The following is a 17,630-nucleotide window of genomic DNA, read 5'->3' on the forward strand; positions in this document are numbered from 1 at the left end:
TTCTTTGTATTTCTTTCGCATATTATTCATATCATTACTTTGACATGTCGTGCATTCACAAAATTGCGGTTTGTTTAATTTCTAGCAGATGCGCGTATGTGAGAGAGACATTAGAAAAGACTTTCGTTTTATGTCTTTTTTTTTTTACTACTGGGAGCGGCAAAAGCATGACTTTATCTATTCTTGCAGTTCCTTTCGACGAACTGTTTCTCAACGCTTGGAATTCGAGGCATCAATAGAACTCTGCTATTTGTATTTCAGAAACGCGTGTGACCGTTGATGAAAGTTTTTTTTTTTTTTTTCCCTTCGCGTGTGTGTGCAGGCCCGACTTAGTCTATTTGGAGCCTGGGGAAAAACTTCTTTAGGGTCACTACTTCGGTTATGAAGAACCGAACTTTATGGAGGTATTTAAATTTTTTACCTCATTATAGATATATAACAAAAGAATCGACTAGAACCTTAAATAGCTATATAGCCCTCCCCCTCCTCCAATGGCCAGACGAAATATCGTTAATAAATAAATAACGCAAAATAAACTTTCTATTCGATTTGGGGGTCTCCTCTGATGTGGGGGCCCAGGACAACTGCCCTGTGAGTGTGTTTTATTATCATGCAAGAACATGATGCTGTTTTGGAGTTTCGACCAAATAAGCACTAAAAAGAAAACGGGAATCAACGCTAAACAGCAAGGTTAGGTATCGAAAAGTGTGTCTGTGTGATTTTAATTTTCAATTGTTTTAGCTGGCAAAAAAAAGTTCGGAAGCTCGAACGATTTTGAGATGATAAAAAAAACCATCGCTTTTCTAAAAGTTAACGATTGCGCAATTCAATTGCCACGTGATCATTTTAAACCAGTTTAAACTGGATTTTTTGGGGTGGGACAAATTCTGGCTTTCAGAAAAAGTTTTGGAGTTCAAATGGTTTTGAAATAGGAGGGAGGGGAAACACACCTTTATTTTTAAATAATAGCGCATACGTAATCTGCTAGCCACCTGATTGTTTTAAACTCGTTTTTCACGAAAAAAAAATTATAGATGACTATCTTCTGTAAAAATGTAGAATAGGGATGTTTGAAAGACGTAAATTGAGTCATAGTAGTAGTACGTATTTGAAATTATGTCGTAAATTGAGCTCCCGCTATATCCGTAACGCCTTTTATTCTGTCGTATTGATACCACGTGACTTTTTAAAACATAATTTTCTCACGTGATAACTTGAAATTTGCGATAGCAGATTTCAGTTTCTCGCTCTCTCTGTAGGTGCGATCAACAACTAGTTTCGACAAACAATAAAAAAATGTTACATACAATATGTATGGAAGCTGGCAAACATTTTTATGTTTAGTTATATTAACGTCTCGTTTTAAAGCAACACTAGGGCTATTTTGGGACGGATCTCAGAATTTTGAACCGCTGTCAGATGACGTGACAACACCTTAACTGACACCCCATCTCCAAACTTCCACACTACAACAGCGTGAGGGCGTTTGGCCGCGATGGATTTAACGTGCACCAGACCCGCTTACACGAGGGTTCTTCGGTGGAATCGGGTCTCGAACCTGAAACCCTTCCGTTCCGAAGCCCAGGCCAAAATCATTATTGGGAAATTGGTAATTTCAAAATTTTTTTATCGATGTCATTCTAAAAAAAGTATCCAGAGTACTGAAAAGAATCCGTTTAGCATCTTTAATTCTATAGAAAAGAAATGTTAATACTTTAGTTAGTATTATAGTAATACTAAGGTATAATATTACAAATTTGTATAAAGACCGTATGCCATCATCGTATATCATTTGCTTGGTTCAAAGTATTTTTAAGTTATTTTAGTCATTGACAGACAGACATTTTTCAAAAATGTGTTGTTGTTGTTTTTTTAATAGAGGAAGTCTAAAACATGGAAATTTGTCAAAATTTTTAGTTTGAGTTTTTTAGTGATTTCAATACTTTCTCTGTACTACCTATGCAAGAAAGTACAAAAAAAAAAAAAAAAAAAAAAGTGGGGGATCCATAATTATTTATGCAAGAATCTGTTATAAGATATATGGTCAGAAATTTAAAATACATTAAAATAATTGAGAGCAGGATACACAAAAGATTTATATCGAAAGCAACTAGTAGCCAAAGGCGACTAACACTAATAATAAAGACGAATGTGTGTGTTGACGCTATACAGGTCTACAGTTACGAAATTTGGCACATGTGTCCTTGGAGGGTGTAAATGTGCACCTGGAAGCGATCAAAAAAATTTAATTAGAAGTTTAGTTTGTTAAAACTTAAGCTGAATTTTGGTTTTTTTACTCGATAACTTCCAAAAATATTATTAAATAAAATGTATTTTATACCTTTTAAAATATAATTTTTTAATGATAATTACTGAATATTTATGAGGATTTTGCTAAATTTTGGCGATTTTTAATTTTTTTTAATGTCTAATAATTGATTACATTCTTGCTCTGAAATTCAAACCGTTTTCATTGTTTCATTTAATATTTAATGGCTTGTTTTTCAATGTTTAAAGTTAAAGACGAAGGATTCTGTTTGATATCTGTGTCTCTGTAGTTTTCTAAAGGGATAAAATATTAAAGTTACAATATCGTAAAATTTAGAAGAAATATGATGCTAATATTTATCCTTTTTAAGAGCGCCATGATATTATGGGATTGTCCCTATTAGAAAGGTTCTGGAACACAATGAAGAGAACTAAAATAATACAGCTTTACTATTAAACAATTTGTCAGAATCATGGATATGAAGCTATATACAAACAATTTATCTAAAACCAAATATGATCAATATTCCTGACGAACCAGCAGATACAGCAGCTGAGTCAGCGAGTGTAATTTTGTCCCAACGTATTTCTTATAAAGATATGCGTACAGCTATTATTCATTGGTGCTATGGCCAGTGGTAAAATCAATGGGACATGGAAACTAACAACAAGCTTCACTTTATTAAACCACAATTGGCCAACTGGTCTTCAAAACTAAGCAGGAAATATGATGTAATTTTATCCCGACTACGCATTGGTCACACTCGCTTGACACACAGATTTTTACTTTTTGCCGAGCCACCGCCAGTATGTTTTAATTGTGGAGATGTTTTAACAATCCGACACATTTTGATAGAATGCCCAAGTTTTACCGATCTTCGTTGGAAGCATTTTAAGTCCAACAATTTTACCTTAGATTTTTTATTGGGTGAGTCGCATCATCCAAACGTTTTTTCGTACTTTAAAGATGCTGGTATCATCCATGAAATTTAACTTGCAGTTTTAATGCCTTCTTTCCTTAACTTTTGACTAGTCTGAACACTGTCAGTTGCACTTCTCGTAACGATAAACTACTTTTTATCTTGCTGTGAAAATTTTAAGTTACTTCGGCGCAGCATATTCTGCAACAGGATCTTGCGCCAGAAATCTAAATCCTGACGAACCAGCTAAGGCGATTGCCGAGAATAAATGCAATTATGAGCGAAGATATATTGCTAAATTTTTCACTAGTGTATTTTATATCAATAAACTACACATAGGAAAATCATCCCTTGAAATATGGATTTCTGTAAACTAATTTAAGAACGAGCAAGATATATGAAATTTGACATGAGATCTGAATCAAGTTTTGTGGGCAATGGGAAGTGATCCAAAATATATTCTCTGCAATATTTAACAAGGATAAACAGAAAATTCCTAACATAATATACTTGCCGCCTTTTGTGATCGATTGGTACGATGGAAATATTGGTTGTTTAGTTAATTTCTGATGAATGAATTGTTATTCATTTAAACAATGTGATTTTAAACATCAAATTTTGACAAACATTTGTGCCTTGTTAATTTTTAGTATTAGCCTGCTCTATTTATTGTACACATAAATCTCCTTAATGGTTTTATTTTGTTTATATCGTACTATTTGTCTTTGGCTGTCAATTGATTCGCCAGGGATATTGATTATTTAATTTCATGTGCAATTTCACGTCATGGCACCGTCGAATTATCAGACATAAAAATCGCGTTTTATTAATTGTCTTACAAATACTCTATTTATTGTGTGCATGAGCTTTCCTAATGGAGACCGATCCTATGATATCATAAAGCTATTTAAAGCGCAATTGTCCGTTTCATTTCTCTTCTAACCTGAGAGGAACTATAATGCAGTACTTTTATTCGTATCTGGATATCTTCCTTTTTAGCTTTAAACAATGAAAGAAAATCCCGAGTTTTAATAATTTATGAAAATTGCTTGAATTTAAGGCAACAATCTAATCTGTTGTTGAAATATGAATAAAAAATATTTTTTTTAATGTCAAAAATCGGGAAAATTATGCATGATTATTTAAATGATATCATTAAAAATATAATTTTTTCAAATAGTGTAAAAACAATTTTGGGGCAATAATATTTTTGTAAATTAACGTTTGAAAAACTTCAAAATTCAGATTATATTTTAATTAAACATTTTTAAAAATCACTCAGAAATGCATATTTTTATCTTCCAAAAGTATATATATATATATATATATATATATATATATATATATATATATATATATATATATATATATATGCCAAGATTGTTAGCTGTAGGTCAAAAGGTATGGTCTGTAGAGCATTAACACACAGAGATACTCACATTCGTCTTTGTTATTAATAGAGATTAGCACATTTAATGTTATGTTGTGTGTATTGAAGCATGGGGATAAGAAAAATTAATAATAGCCAGTATTATTTTTCAGCAAGTCCTCTAAAATATTATAATATTTTAGAGGACTTTCCCAAATAGATTTCGCAATAAAATTTGATGATGTAAAATGAGGAAGTAAAAATTTATTTCGACATTGTCCAATGATGAGAAAAAAATAATCAGAACTTTCATTCTTTAACTTCTAACAGCGGAAATAAACATGAAATTAGATATTTGTCGGAATAGTGTAAAATTTAATTGCAAGAATGAAGATTATTGTTGCAAATATTGCATTTTTTTTTAATTCTCAAGATACATGAAATAATTTCACAATAAAATGGGAATCATTAAAAAGATAAATTTGTTGAATTTTAAAGTAGTGTGGTGAAAGATAATAAGGCAGCTAACAGCCGCGAGACAGGAGTGATCACTTTTGTCTAGTGGTCATGTTACTCGGCTATGAACCCTAACGTTGCGAATTCGAACCTCCTGATTATATCTCCGAAAGTTATCGACGGAAAACTTTAACTAATTAAAACTTCGAAAAAGATTGTTCCGTGCTGCATATCTCCATTCTCTAAAGTATATTTATGCACACTTTGTTAATTCTTGAATGAACGATTTACTCTGTAATGCAACATCGGATAGATACTTTTTTTAAATTTTTGTTCAAACGTCAGATGCAAGAATCGGATGCCCATTCTATACAAAAATTTTGCATAAATTTAATGGAAAATTCGTTTAGCTTTCTGAACATCTGATGTAAGAATCAAATATCCATTCTATACGAAAATGTTGTATAAATTTAATAGAAAATTCGTTTAGCTTTCTGAACATCCGATGCAAGAATCAGATGCCCATTCTATACGAAAATGTTGCATAAATGTAATACAAAATTCTTTTAGCTTTCTGAGCATCCGATGCAAGAATCAAATATCCATTCTATACGAAAATGTTGCATAAATTTAATAGAAAATTCGTTTAGCTTTCTGAACATCCGATGCAAGAATCAGATGCCCATTCTATACGAAAATGTTGTATAAATTTAATAGAAAATTGGTTTAGCTTTCTGAATAATTTAAAGTGATTTAGTGTTTCTTTTACTGCACTGCAGTATTTAACTATCCTCGACCATTTATCTGGCATAAAGCTGTTCGTGTTCCCAATTGAAAACTCATAAACATATGGGACTTAAAGCGACAAGAAAACGATAAAATTTGCAAAACTGTGATCAAAATACGATGCATATGAAACGGGAATATTTTGCAATGATTCAAATGTTTTATGTTATTTTTTTATGAGGAAGCAAAAATAAAGATAAGAAAGGAGATTAAAAATCAGTAAATTATGCTATAAACACCACTGCGATCCGTATGATTCATCTGATTAAATTTTATCCATGTTCCACTTTGATGTGACTCCAAATGGTTGCAAATACGTGAGGCAATAAAATCTTATGAAAGAAATTAAATCAAAGTTAGTACCTTCCTATCAAGTGGAATTTCATTGGAAGTGCTTGCTTTATTTTTATCTCTCTATCTATTTCGCAGGAAAGAAAAGATGGTTCTTCGTTTAGCTGAGAACAAATCCTTTATTGAAGATTGTAACCTTAATAAAAGAGACTCACCTCTGCCCCACTTTTAAATTAAAGTTTGTACTTTTTTTTTTACTTCCCTATTTTCGAAGAATATAGAGACAAAACGAAAAATTCCACCTCCATTATTAATTAATCTCAAAAACTTCAGGAAATAAATGAAATGGGTGATCAGTTTTGACACCAAAATCATAGATTAAATCCTAGATCGAATTTTGGACGAAATCCATCTGGAAGTCTCTGTCGTCTAAATGTATTAAACATAACTCAAAAATGTAATGACCTAAGTAGCATTTGTATTGTGTAAAATTGTAAAATTTGGAGAAATTACAGGTAGTTATCAAAATAATAGAAACACCTTAGATTTATAAAGAATCCTTTATTAATATCTTAAAGGAACGCCTATTGTACTATATTGCTCTATTCTTCCTGGAGATATTCTGAAAATTCTGGGAGAGATGCCGGTGGAGGATATCGATTCTGCATTGAAAGCTCTAAAATATACCATAACGGTTCAATTATATTGAGGTTCGGTGACTGTGTGGGCAAAGGCAGATTTTTCACTTCATCCTCGTGTTCATCAAACCATGATTAGACAAGTCTCGCTGCATGGATAGATGCAACATCACCCTGGAAAATTCCATCTCTTGCAGGAGACAAAGTTTGCATCATATAATGGATCTGGTCATCTAAAATGTCTCTATACTTCTCCTCAGTGATCCTTCCTTTCAGGGTTGCGATTGGTTTTGCAAAAAACCACAACATGGCTGCCCATATCATGGCAGATCCACCTCCATGCTTGATAGTTGGAAGGAGACAATCACGATCACGCGCTTGTGCAGGTGTCCTGCAAACGTGCACCCCTTCTGTTGTAGGGAAAAGTGTGAAACATGATTCGTCAGACCATATTACTTTCTTCCATTTATCAATCGACCAGGTTTTGTGAGTGTGACACCACTGTAGACGACATTTCCCATTAACATCTGTGACAAGGGGCTTGAGAATTGCTGCTCTGCCATTAATGTACTGTTTATGAAGGTGCCTTCTAACTGTAATCATTGACACTGGAGAATCCAGATGGGTATTGAGCTTTGCGGTCACTTTTGCTGCAGTTGTTCGCTTTTTAGACATTACAATGCGCTTCGATACCCATCGATCTCTTTCATTGAGCTTCTCTTTCCGTCCACTTTATTACTTTGCGGAGCTTGTCTTGCCGCGCTGTGTGTATCTTGTTATGACTTTAGACACCGTACCTCCTAAAATGCCTAAAAGTTGGGATGTTTCGGTCACACTTGCTCCAGCTAGACGGGCTCCTATAATTTTGACCTCTTGGAAAATCTGAGAGGTCCGACATTTTACGCTTTTGAAAAAAATCCAAGAATTACAGAACTTTAATAAAGCTAACACATACTACCAGAATATATGCATTGCTATTTATAAAAAATCTGGTAGGTATTATTATATTTCAATGCTTACGATGCACATTTAAAAATGTCACTTTTATTCACAGGTGTTTCCATTATTTTGTTAACCACCTGTATATCGCACAATATTAAAAATGTGTAAAGTAAATAAAGGGCGATTTAGGATGTTTTATAAAAAGTAGATTTTTTTAAAAATCTTTATATTAAACTAGCGAGAATGGTCTCCCCCAAATTTTCTCGCATACTTTCTAATAAAGGCGTTATCCCAGAAAGGCATCTATTGCAAGGCATCTGATTGCAATAGTTACGAAATATGAACCTTTGCCGTGAATTCAGCATTTTTACTGAATCTATGTGTGATCTTTGGCGAGTTTTTCGGCGATTCATACCTAGTTTGTGATTAAAAGTATCCGAAAGTCAAATTTGGTTTTTAAATACGTTTTCTCCAATCGATTGAAACAAAAATTTGAACACAGAACAACATTTGTAGTCACAAATTTCCATGCCGAATGTAATATATTGAAAACATTTCATTTCTGAGTTATCGGGTTTACCTGTTTCTAAAAGTGTAGGCTGATAAATAATCAACACCTTTTTGGATTTCGGTTCGAAATTTGATAAGTGTGTGTCTATACTACAGATGTTAAATCTGTGTATCGTATTTTATCCATCTAGATTTCGTTTTTTTTTAGTTATAGTGATAATTTATATTCAAACAGCTGGACGTATAGACTTTCTGTGAGCAGATTTTGTTTAAGATTTCATAGAAATTAACAATTTGGTGTAAAGATGGTATAATGAATTTCACCCGTCTAGCTCAAAGCGTTTTTGAGTTGTCTTTGTCATAGACAGACTGGCAGACGGATATTTTCCTTCCAAAAACTTTATCGAGCTCAGAGAACGTGAAACGTGGAAATACGGCAGAATCTCGAGTTATTATTATTATTATTATTATTATTATTTGACGATTGTAATATTTTTTCTATACTTCGAATACGAGAAAGTGAAAAAGAGAAAAAGTGCCTTAATTTTTTTGAACAACAAATATGTGATATTTCAAAACAAATTGTCTTGTTAAATTCAGTGAAAAGCATCTAGAATTGCTCTTCTCTCAACTTTCTCATAGACTTAAACAATATAACTTATATTATCTATTGCAAAGATTCTCATGGCACGACTTTCAAAAAATCTTATGTACAATACGATTATTAAAATAATTTTAATCAGATTGAAAACGGCGATGGTTATATTATAGGGAATTTTAAAAAGTCAGCTGAGTTTGTAACTGACCTGACAACTATCTAATTGTTAATGATAGAGATATTTCAAATTAAGCGAATTATTGTCTCATTATAATGACAGTTTTTAAAAGTACTTCGAGTTAAATTGCTTAGAAGTTATGAACTTAAAAGGAATTTTCAATCTCTAACTTCGTATGACATGACATGTCATATGATTGTCAAAAACCTCTCATCAATTCTATTCTCTTCTACCTTTTTTTATATTATAACTTTAAATCTTACGGTATTACAGACAGAAATAGCGGCTTGTTTATTGTTTAGTTATATTAACGTCCCGTTCTAAAGCAACACTAGGACTATTTCGGGACGGAACTCGTCATTTTGAACCGCTGTCAGACGACGGGGACGGCACCTGAGCTGGCTCCCTTCCCCTCTGCAAACTTCCACACCACATCAGTCAGAGGACGTTTGGCATCGACAGATTTAACGTGCATCAGATCCGCTTACACGACAGGTTTTCGGTGAAATCGGGGCTCGAGCCTGAAGCCCTGCCATTCCGAAGCCGAGCCTTACCAACAAGTACCGCGACCCTCGTGGAAATATCGGGGGAGGAGTGATGAATTCATTCCTCCATATTTCCCGACATCTACTAGCACCATTTAGCTTTCCACGATTTTTTTTTTTTTTTAATCTGGATTTTGTGTGATAAAAAAATGAAACAGAAAAAATTCAAACGTAACACTTTATTTATCAATCCAATTTTTGTGTTACAACTTATAAGATTGCAAGATTACTAATCAATCTTTCATTTAAATAAAACAAGAGCTGCACATGCATCATCAGCAACTAAATTAGGAACCTTCAACTGCAGTGAAAAACAATTATTATAAAACGGGGAAAGATTTTCACTGCTTTTTTACAAAGATTGATTATTTTCTAGAAGTAAGAACCAGTTCTTTATTTCGGCAAAAACATTTAGTAGTCACTAAATTAGAATGCTTCATTCCATGTTTAGATAAAAGTATACTTGAGGATTTTTTTTTTTAATTTAAAGGAAACTATTAGAAAAAAATGCAAAAATATTTTTTTTTTTTATATCTGAGAATTAATACAAAAAATATGAATATATAAGTTGAAATTTCAATCGCATTCGTATTACGCTCTAAATTTTAATGACTACAAAAGCAATCCTTTTAGGGAGTTCCTTTGTTATGATTCAGATTCCTTATTGAATCTATCGGTGTTTTGCATTTTACGATTTTTGTTTTAACTTTCAGATTTTTTTTTAGGGGGGGGACATTATTTTTTTTTTTTTTTTTTTTTTTACTTTTTAAAGATTTTTAATTAGATATAATTTCTACTTTTTGATTTATTTTGTATTTATTGATACAATTATCGCGGAAACTTCGAATATGTTTCACTTCTTCTCAAATTCATTAACATGTAACAACGCTTATATGGACTCAAATTTTATTTCACATAAATTAATTATAACATTGTATTATCCTCAGAAACACTCAATTTAAGAAAACGTTTCAGAACTCTAACACATATGGAACATTCTTCCTTATGTATTAGAATTCTAACACATAAGGAAGTGAAGGTAAAGTAATCTTATTTTGAGGTCCGATTTTAATTGCAAGTTGTAATTATTACGCATATTAAACGATAAAAATTAAGCATAGTTCTTTGTGTGACATCAAACTCATAAATATCAGCAATTTTTAGTTTATTTTTATTTATTTACGTGTATTGTATGCACTTTTCAATAAAAATGTTTCTACTTCGGACTATAATATTTGAAACCTACAATGTACCAATATTTAAATTTAATGCAGTTCTAAATTTTCAAAAGGTTAAACTATCATCATTTGATAGTTCCATTTCTTTAACTTGCAGTGAAGAAAATTTCATGCGGATCATCCATCCTCTCTTTAGCATAAATTTGAATCGTTTGAGTTTCATCGAATGCTAAATTCGAAAAACAAATTCCCTCAGATTTTTTTAGAAAAAGAAAACTTTCTAAGTCCATCATATCTAAGATTAACAGTATTTGAATCTAGTCTCTGTGAAATTCTTGCATAATATAAAGAATTCTGTAAGATTAATTGACCTGGCAACTATCCCAGTCGGAATAATAGTTTTATAATTCTGAACATTTTTAGCGTTTTTTCTTCATTAACTTTAAATATGCATCTAGAATATTTTAATGATATCAAATGAAATTTTAACTTTTCTCTAAAAATGTTTAACCTGGAAAGAATATCTTTCATAGAATATCTACTTTAGACAGTTTTTTTTTTTTTTTCAAATAGTTATAACAATAACACATTTTAAGGATATTATCTTTTAAAATAATTTTAAGGGAAAAAAAGAGTAGAACTCATCTTAAATTTCAGAAAAGGACAAATTTTTGCTGGAACCATTTTTAGTAATTATGTTCCCTCTGTTTTATTAAAGATCGATTTTAGTAGCATAATTGAGTATAATTGAATTGCCTTAAATTTAATTTGCGAAAAAAAGTTTGTTCAATCTTACTTCCTTTTCGAATAAAAATTATTGGCAATTGTTCTTAAAACTTTAAGTTTTTAAAAAAGTTCGAAAAATGATGGGAAATTAATGCTTATACAGAGTTTTAATTTCGAATAATTTTTATAAAAAAAAGCATTTTAATGTCTCAATAAAGGCTGGTGATAATATTTTATCAAGAAATGCTTTTGTGACTTAAAACCAAAATCTCAGATAATCATTAAAATATTGTTCGAATGTTCCCTATATATAATGCAAACACTATATAATGATAAACTCAATATTCAAAAATGATTTCAATTTTTAAAAAAGCAAAAAAGTTTTAAATTAACATTGAAAAAAAAATAATATATGTACATATATTTGCATTTAAGGGGATAAATTTGTTTGATTAATAACTTTAAGTTTATGATGATAAGCAATGCTTTCACTGGAATGCTTGGTTACTGCAATAGAAGATAAAATTGCACCAAATGATATGTAAAATCGATTAGGAATGAATTTTGTAAAATTAACCAAATTCAATTTTAAAAATTAACTGTAAATCACAGTTTCTTTTAAGTTTCTGACTTGAAATATTTGCCCTTTTCCGAAATTAATCTCCAAATTTTCATCAGAAATTTTTGATTGAAATTTGTGTATCAGGCGGGATAAAGATTTCAGATTTTGGTTTCGAGTGATATGTTAAATTTTAACAAAAGTGCTTTCTTAACTAATATCATGATATAAAATCAGGAAGTTTCTTTTCTTTTCTTTTTTTCTTTTTAATTTACGAATAATTTTGATTTTTTAAGTCAATAGTGTTGACATATTTCTGACCTGAAAAAAAAAAGAGCTTTCACATCAAATATTTTGATTACGCGTCTCTCATTTAGAAATTACGATACAATTTACAATCCTGAGCAAAATTATAAGTTCATAAAGAGTTGTCTTTCTATATGCATATATATATATTTTTTTCATTTCAAGAGCATGAGCATGAGCATCGGCATGCAGATGTCACACTTGAAGAGGCATTTGGGTTTTGAGCAGCATCTCCGTGTTGAAGCTGGACGTTGGAGTGTCCAAAGTGTAGTGATTGGTGCAGAATTCTTTGATGCGATCGCAAGCTTCGATCATCAGCTCTTCAGGAACAGTCAGAACGATTCGGAAGTAATTCGGATAATCAAAGCACTGAAAAGCAAACGGGGAATTGATTTGGACACTGAAATAAACATCAAAAGTATAGAAATCCGAAAGAAATGCATTTGGAGTGAATGCATTAAACATTACATTACTGGATTGCTGGAATAGGCATTAATTAAATGAGTAATAATCAATCAGTAATGCATTTAATGTGAATACATTCGCCACTATAATAGGCTAGCCCAGACCCTCTTTAACATGTTCGTTGCCATGATTCCTGCCTGCAATTCGGAACAATATCTAATAAGATGCTTACATCTTTGGTATCTCTTAATTTAGTAGAAAAGAGAATATCCAGTTAGATTCTTGGTGTGAATCACATGCGATTCACACGGTAAGTAACGTGTTAAAACGAAGAAATGTACATTAAATATAGGTGTGTCCTACTCGCATCAAATGCTAAAATGATAATAACAATAAATGATAATTTTTTCTGTCACCCGAATACAGACGAAACGCCATTCAACTTGTTATGGCTTTTCTCACTAGCGGATTGACAAAGCAATACCTTATCAATGATGAATAATGACTGGATAAAAGTATGTTTTGATTGGCTGCCATGTTTGAGTTTGAAAATATTAAATATATACAGTGACACTTCCCAAACTTCAAATAGCAAGCTCGTGACATTGATATACCCAATGGTAAAATCAAACATTTTGAAGTCCTTGAAAGTGCATATTATGAAAGATTTTTTTAATAAATTGGTCCATTTAGTTTCAAATTTCAGCATATTTTTAATATCATTGTAATCTCATGTCCGAAGCATTGATATAGCCAATGGCGGAATCGGACATTTTTGCGACAGTGCACTTATGAAGACCTTTTTTTATAAATGGTTCGTTTAGTTTCTAATTTCAGCATATTTTTAATATCATTGTAATCTCATGTCCGAAGCATTGATATAGCCAATGGCGGAATCGGACATTTTTGCGACAGTGCACTTATGAAGACCTTTTTTTATAAATGGTTCGTTTAGTTTCTAATTTCAGCATATTTTTAATATCATAGTAATCTCATGTCCGAGGCATTGATGTAGCCAATGGCGGAATCGAGCATTTTTGCGGCCCCTTGGCAGTGCATATTATGAAACAGTGCAATGATGAATAATGCCTTTACTTTTACTAGTACTTTTTTTAATAAATTGATCCATATAGTTTCTAATTTCAGCATATTTTTAATATCATAGTAATCTCATGTCCGAGGCATTGATATAGCCAATGGCGGAATCGATCAGTTTTGCGGTCCCTTGATAGTGCATATTATGAAGCAGTCCAATGATGAATAATGACTTTACTTTTACTAGTACTTTTATTAATAAATTTATTCGTATAGTTTCTAATTACGGCATATTTTCAACTTAACATTTTATTAATCTCATGCTCGAGTCAATTATATACCCAAGACGAAAGCATGCATTTTGGACCTTTATTCAGATTTTATTTTTATTTTTGCTGCTTTGTTAAGATGGGCATATTTTTATTTATTTTGACTCATGATTGTGATGCATTCGCTTTGTGGTCAATTTTATTTACACGGCCGCTCCATGTTCATGAATACTATGTAATAGGTAAAACGTGACGAAACAGGTAAAAATCTGATCAATTATATTTGACAAAGTGTTTAGTATTATCCTTACATTTTATAATTCATAGAATTTGTGTTTTTTATAAATTTATTTATTTGGCTATTAAGTTAATAAATTTTTTTTATACAAGGTGCTCAAAATTAAAACACTCCTATTCTGAGCTCTCTATACAGTAAGCTACTCAGTGTAAAAGTTCCAAAATTGTTGAACATATTATTCAAGACATGGGTCAACGGATTATGGGGAAAAAAACTAGTTCCAAAAAAAACGATAGATGGTGCTGTTCAGCAGAAAATATGCTAAAAAGATACAAATAATCACAAAAATTAAACCAAGCGGTATGGAATTTTATCTTTTTTTTCTTTTTTTTTCTTCTAATATGAAAAAAAAGAAAATAAAAAAGTGAAGAAATGAAACTGCCGTTGTAACTGCAATTTCGCCCTGTAAGCACAAAATTTGCATAAACCCTTGGTTTGCTACTGCTATTCTGAGTACAAAAGAGATAAAGCTGGGAAAATGTAATTCTTATCAGCGATGGATTCGCGCTTTACTTGTGAAGTTGTTTTATAATAACAAAGAAAATGTTTAAGCTGCACTTCGTCGACTTGAGAATTTACTCAGAGGACCAGGAGTTACCTAAATGCTTGGAAATTCTGTTGTACCCCAACTGTAACAGCGTCGAAGTCTTGATTCGATTTCTTTTATGCAAGATGAAGCGTATCCAGACATTGGACTCTGTGTACTGCAGTTTCTTAAGCAACATTTTACTAATGATAGAGTAATAAGTTGTGCTTTTCCGGCAACCTAACCATCTTATTCTACACATCTTAATCCCTGCAACTTTTGGCTTAAAAAGTCTTATTTATCGAGGACGTCTGGTAACCTCCGCAGATTTGAAAGACAGTACCACTCTGCATTGAGAAACATCTCAATCGACCCATTACGATTCACATTTGAACAAGCTGTCCGCAGAAAGCAGATTTTACATCTGGAAGAAGGGAACCGCATTGAGCAGTTTCCCTTGCATCGATAAGATCCTTGGGATTGAATGTTTGATACGTTCGAATAAAATGTGTTATAAATGTCTATTTTGATTCTTTTCAGCCTATTTTTTTCTACAGCGCCATTTATTGGCGTTTCTGGAACTTTTTTCACGTAATCCGCTTTTCCATGTCTTGAATAGCATGTTCAACAATTTTGGAAACTTTACACTAAGTAGTTCGCTGAGTAGAAAGCTCGCAGTAGGGGGGGGGGGGGTTTAATTTTGACCACCTTGTATATGAAATTGACTAGCCTGCTCTCCAAGGAATGCCAGAATTCCACTTCTTAATTAATCTGATAAGCTCTAACTAATAAGTTCGTGCTACTAGAATAAATTACCTCTTAATATTCTTATAAAATCAATAAAAATCCGGCATCCATTTAGAAATTTTACAAAAAGTTATGTATTGTCAACTTCATCATTACTAATCAAATATCATGTTATTTGATAAAAATTTTAATATTCTATTCTCGTAAATGTATTCATTGTGAAAGTAAAAGTCATTCATATTCACGTCTTGTTCATTTTTATGTTCTTATTTTTATCAGTATATAGCAGATACATTGTAACTCTTATATTAGAAAAATAATTACAATCTGATTCTAACACGTTCGTGGACATCTAAATTACCAAAGAGTATCATAAAATCACACTTATAAAATTCTGAAAATTTGTTTGTTTGCATTTTATGCATCTTGACGTGAACGTGGATGTGATATCAAGTTTTATTCCAGCAAGTAGCGAGCCATATGCCACTTTGTCCACAAATGTGTTAAATAACTACGTTGATTATCAGGCATTTGATGAAATATTTACTACAGGTGTCTAAATATTTAGTAGAAAACGTGTGTAACAATGACTTACCACTCCAGGAAGGCAGAACACAGACTGTTCTGACATTAAGCATTCCACAAAATCCATATCGTGCTTGAACTTCGGAAAACAGGATTTCTGAATACCAACCTTGGAATAAATAAAAACATTATAGGCTTTATAAACGTTATAAATGCAATTTAATAATATAATTCATTTCTATTAACCTATTCTACTTTCAACTTTCACGTTCAAAGAGAAAGTGTTATAATCACCAAAATTTTCAGCTTCGAGATTTGATTGAATCTTTATGTTTTAGATTTCCCCGAGCCCGAAGAAAAAACATTTTTTTTTTCGGAGTTATCTCTGCCCGTCTGTGAGCTTAAGTACTCAAAAAAGCAGCATGTTAAAAGAAAGAATAATGTACGTGATTTTCACACAAAACTTGTCGATTGCTATAAAAAAATTTTAATTCATATTTTATATGGATATGTATATATAATTCATATTTTATATGGATATATATAATTCATATTTTATATGGATATGTATATATAATTCATATTTTATATGGATATGTATATATAATTCATATTTTATATATATATATATATATATATATATATATATATATATATATATATATATATATATATATATATATATATAATTCATATTTTATATGGATATATATAATTCATATTTTATATGGATATGTATAATTTATATTTTATATGGATATATATAATTCATATTTTATATGGATATATATAATTCATATTTTATATGGATATGTATATATAATTCATATTTTATATGGATATGTATATATAATTCATATTTTATATGGATATGTATATATAATTCATATTTTATATGGATATATATATATATATATATAATTCATATTTTATATGGATATGTATATATAATTCATATTTTATATGGATATATATATATATAATTTATATTTTATATGGATATATATATATATATATAATTCATATTTTATATGGATATGTATATATAATTCATATTTTATATGGATATATATAATTCATATTTTATATGGATATGTATAATTTATATTTTATATGGATATATATAATTCATATTTTATATGGATATATATAATTCATATTTTATATGGATATGTATATATAATTCATATTTTATATGGATATGTATATATAATTCATATTTTATATGGATATATATATATATATAATTCATATTTTATATGGATATGTATATATAATTCATATTTTATATGGATATATATAATTCTTATTTTATATGGATATATATAATTCATATTTTATATGGATATGTATATATAATTCATATTTTATATGGATATATATATATATATATATATATATAATTCATATTTTATATGGATATATATATATATATAATTCATATTTTATATGGATATGTATATATAATTCATATTTTATATGGATATATATATATATAATTCATATTTTATATGGATATATATATATATATATAATTCATATTTTATATGGATAT

At 30.5% G+C, this 17,630-nt stretch overlaps 1 protein-coding gene across 1 annotated transcript in view; it reads right to left on the reverse strand.

Moving 5' to 3' along the window:
- Positions 1 to 9,665: 9,665 nt before the first annotated feature.
- The window catches only part of LOC129971349 (tyrosine aminotransferase-like), a 135,231-nt gene continuing 127,266 nt past the window's right edge, over positions 9,666 to 17,630 (reverse strand). The window contains exons 11-12 of the mRNA XM_056085026.1: positions 16,146 to 16,244; positions 9,666 to 12,639 (exon numbers count right to left, since the gene is read on the reverse strand). Coding sequence (XP_055941001.1) covers positions 12,466 to 12,639; positions 16,146 to 16,244 — 273 coding nt within the window. The 3' untranslated portion in view covers positions 9,666 to 12,465. The remainder of the gene's footprint in view (positions 12,640 to 16,145; positions 16,245 to 17,630) is intronic.

The sequence above is a fragment of the Argiope bruennichi genome, chromosome 6 (genome assembly GCF_947563725.1).
Source record: "Argiope bruennichi chromosome 6, qqArgBrue1.1, whole genome shotgun sequence".
Lineage (NCBI taxonomy): Eukaryota > Metazoa > Arthropoda > Arachnida > Araneae > Araneidae > Argiope > Argiope bruennichi.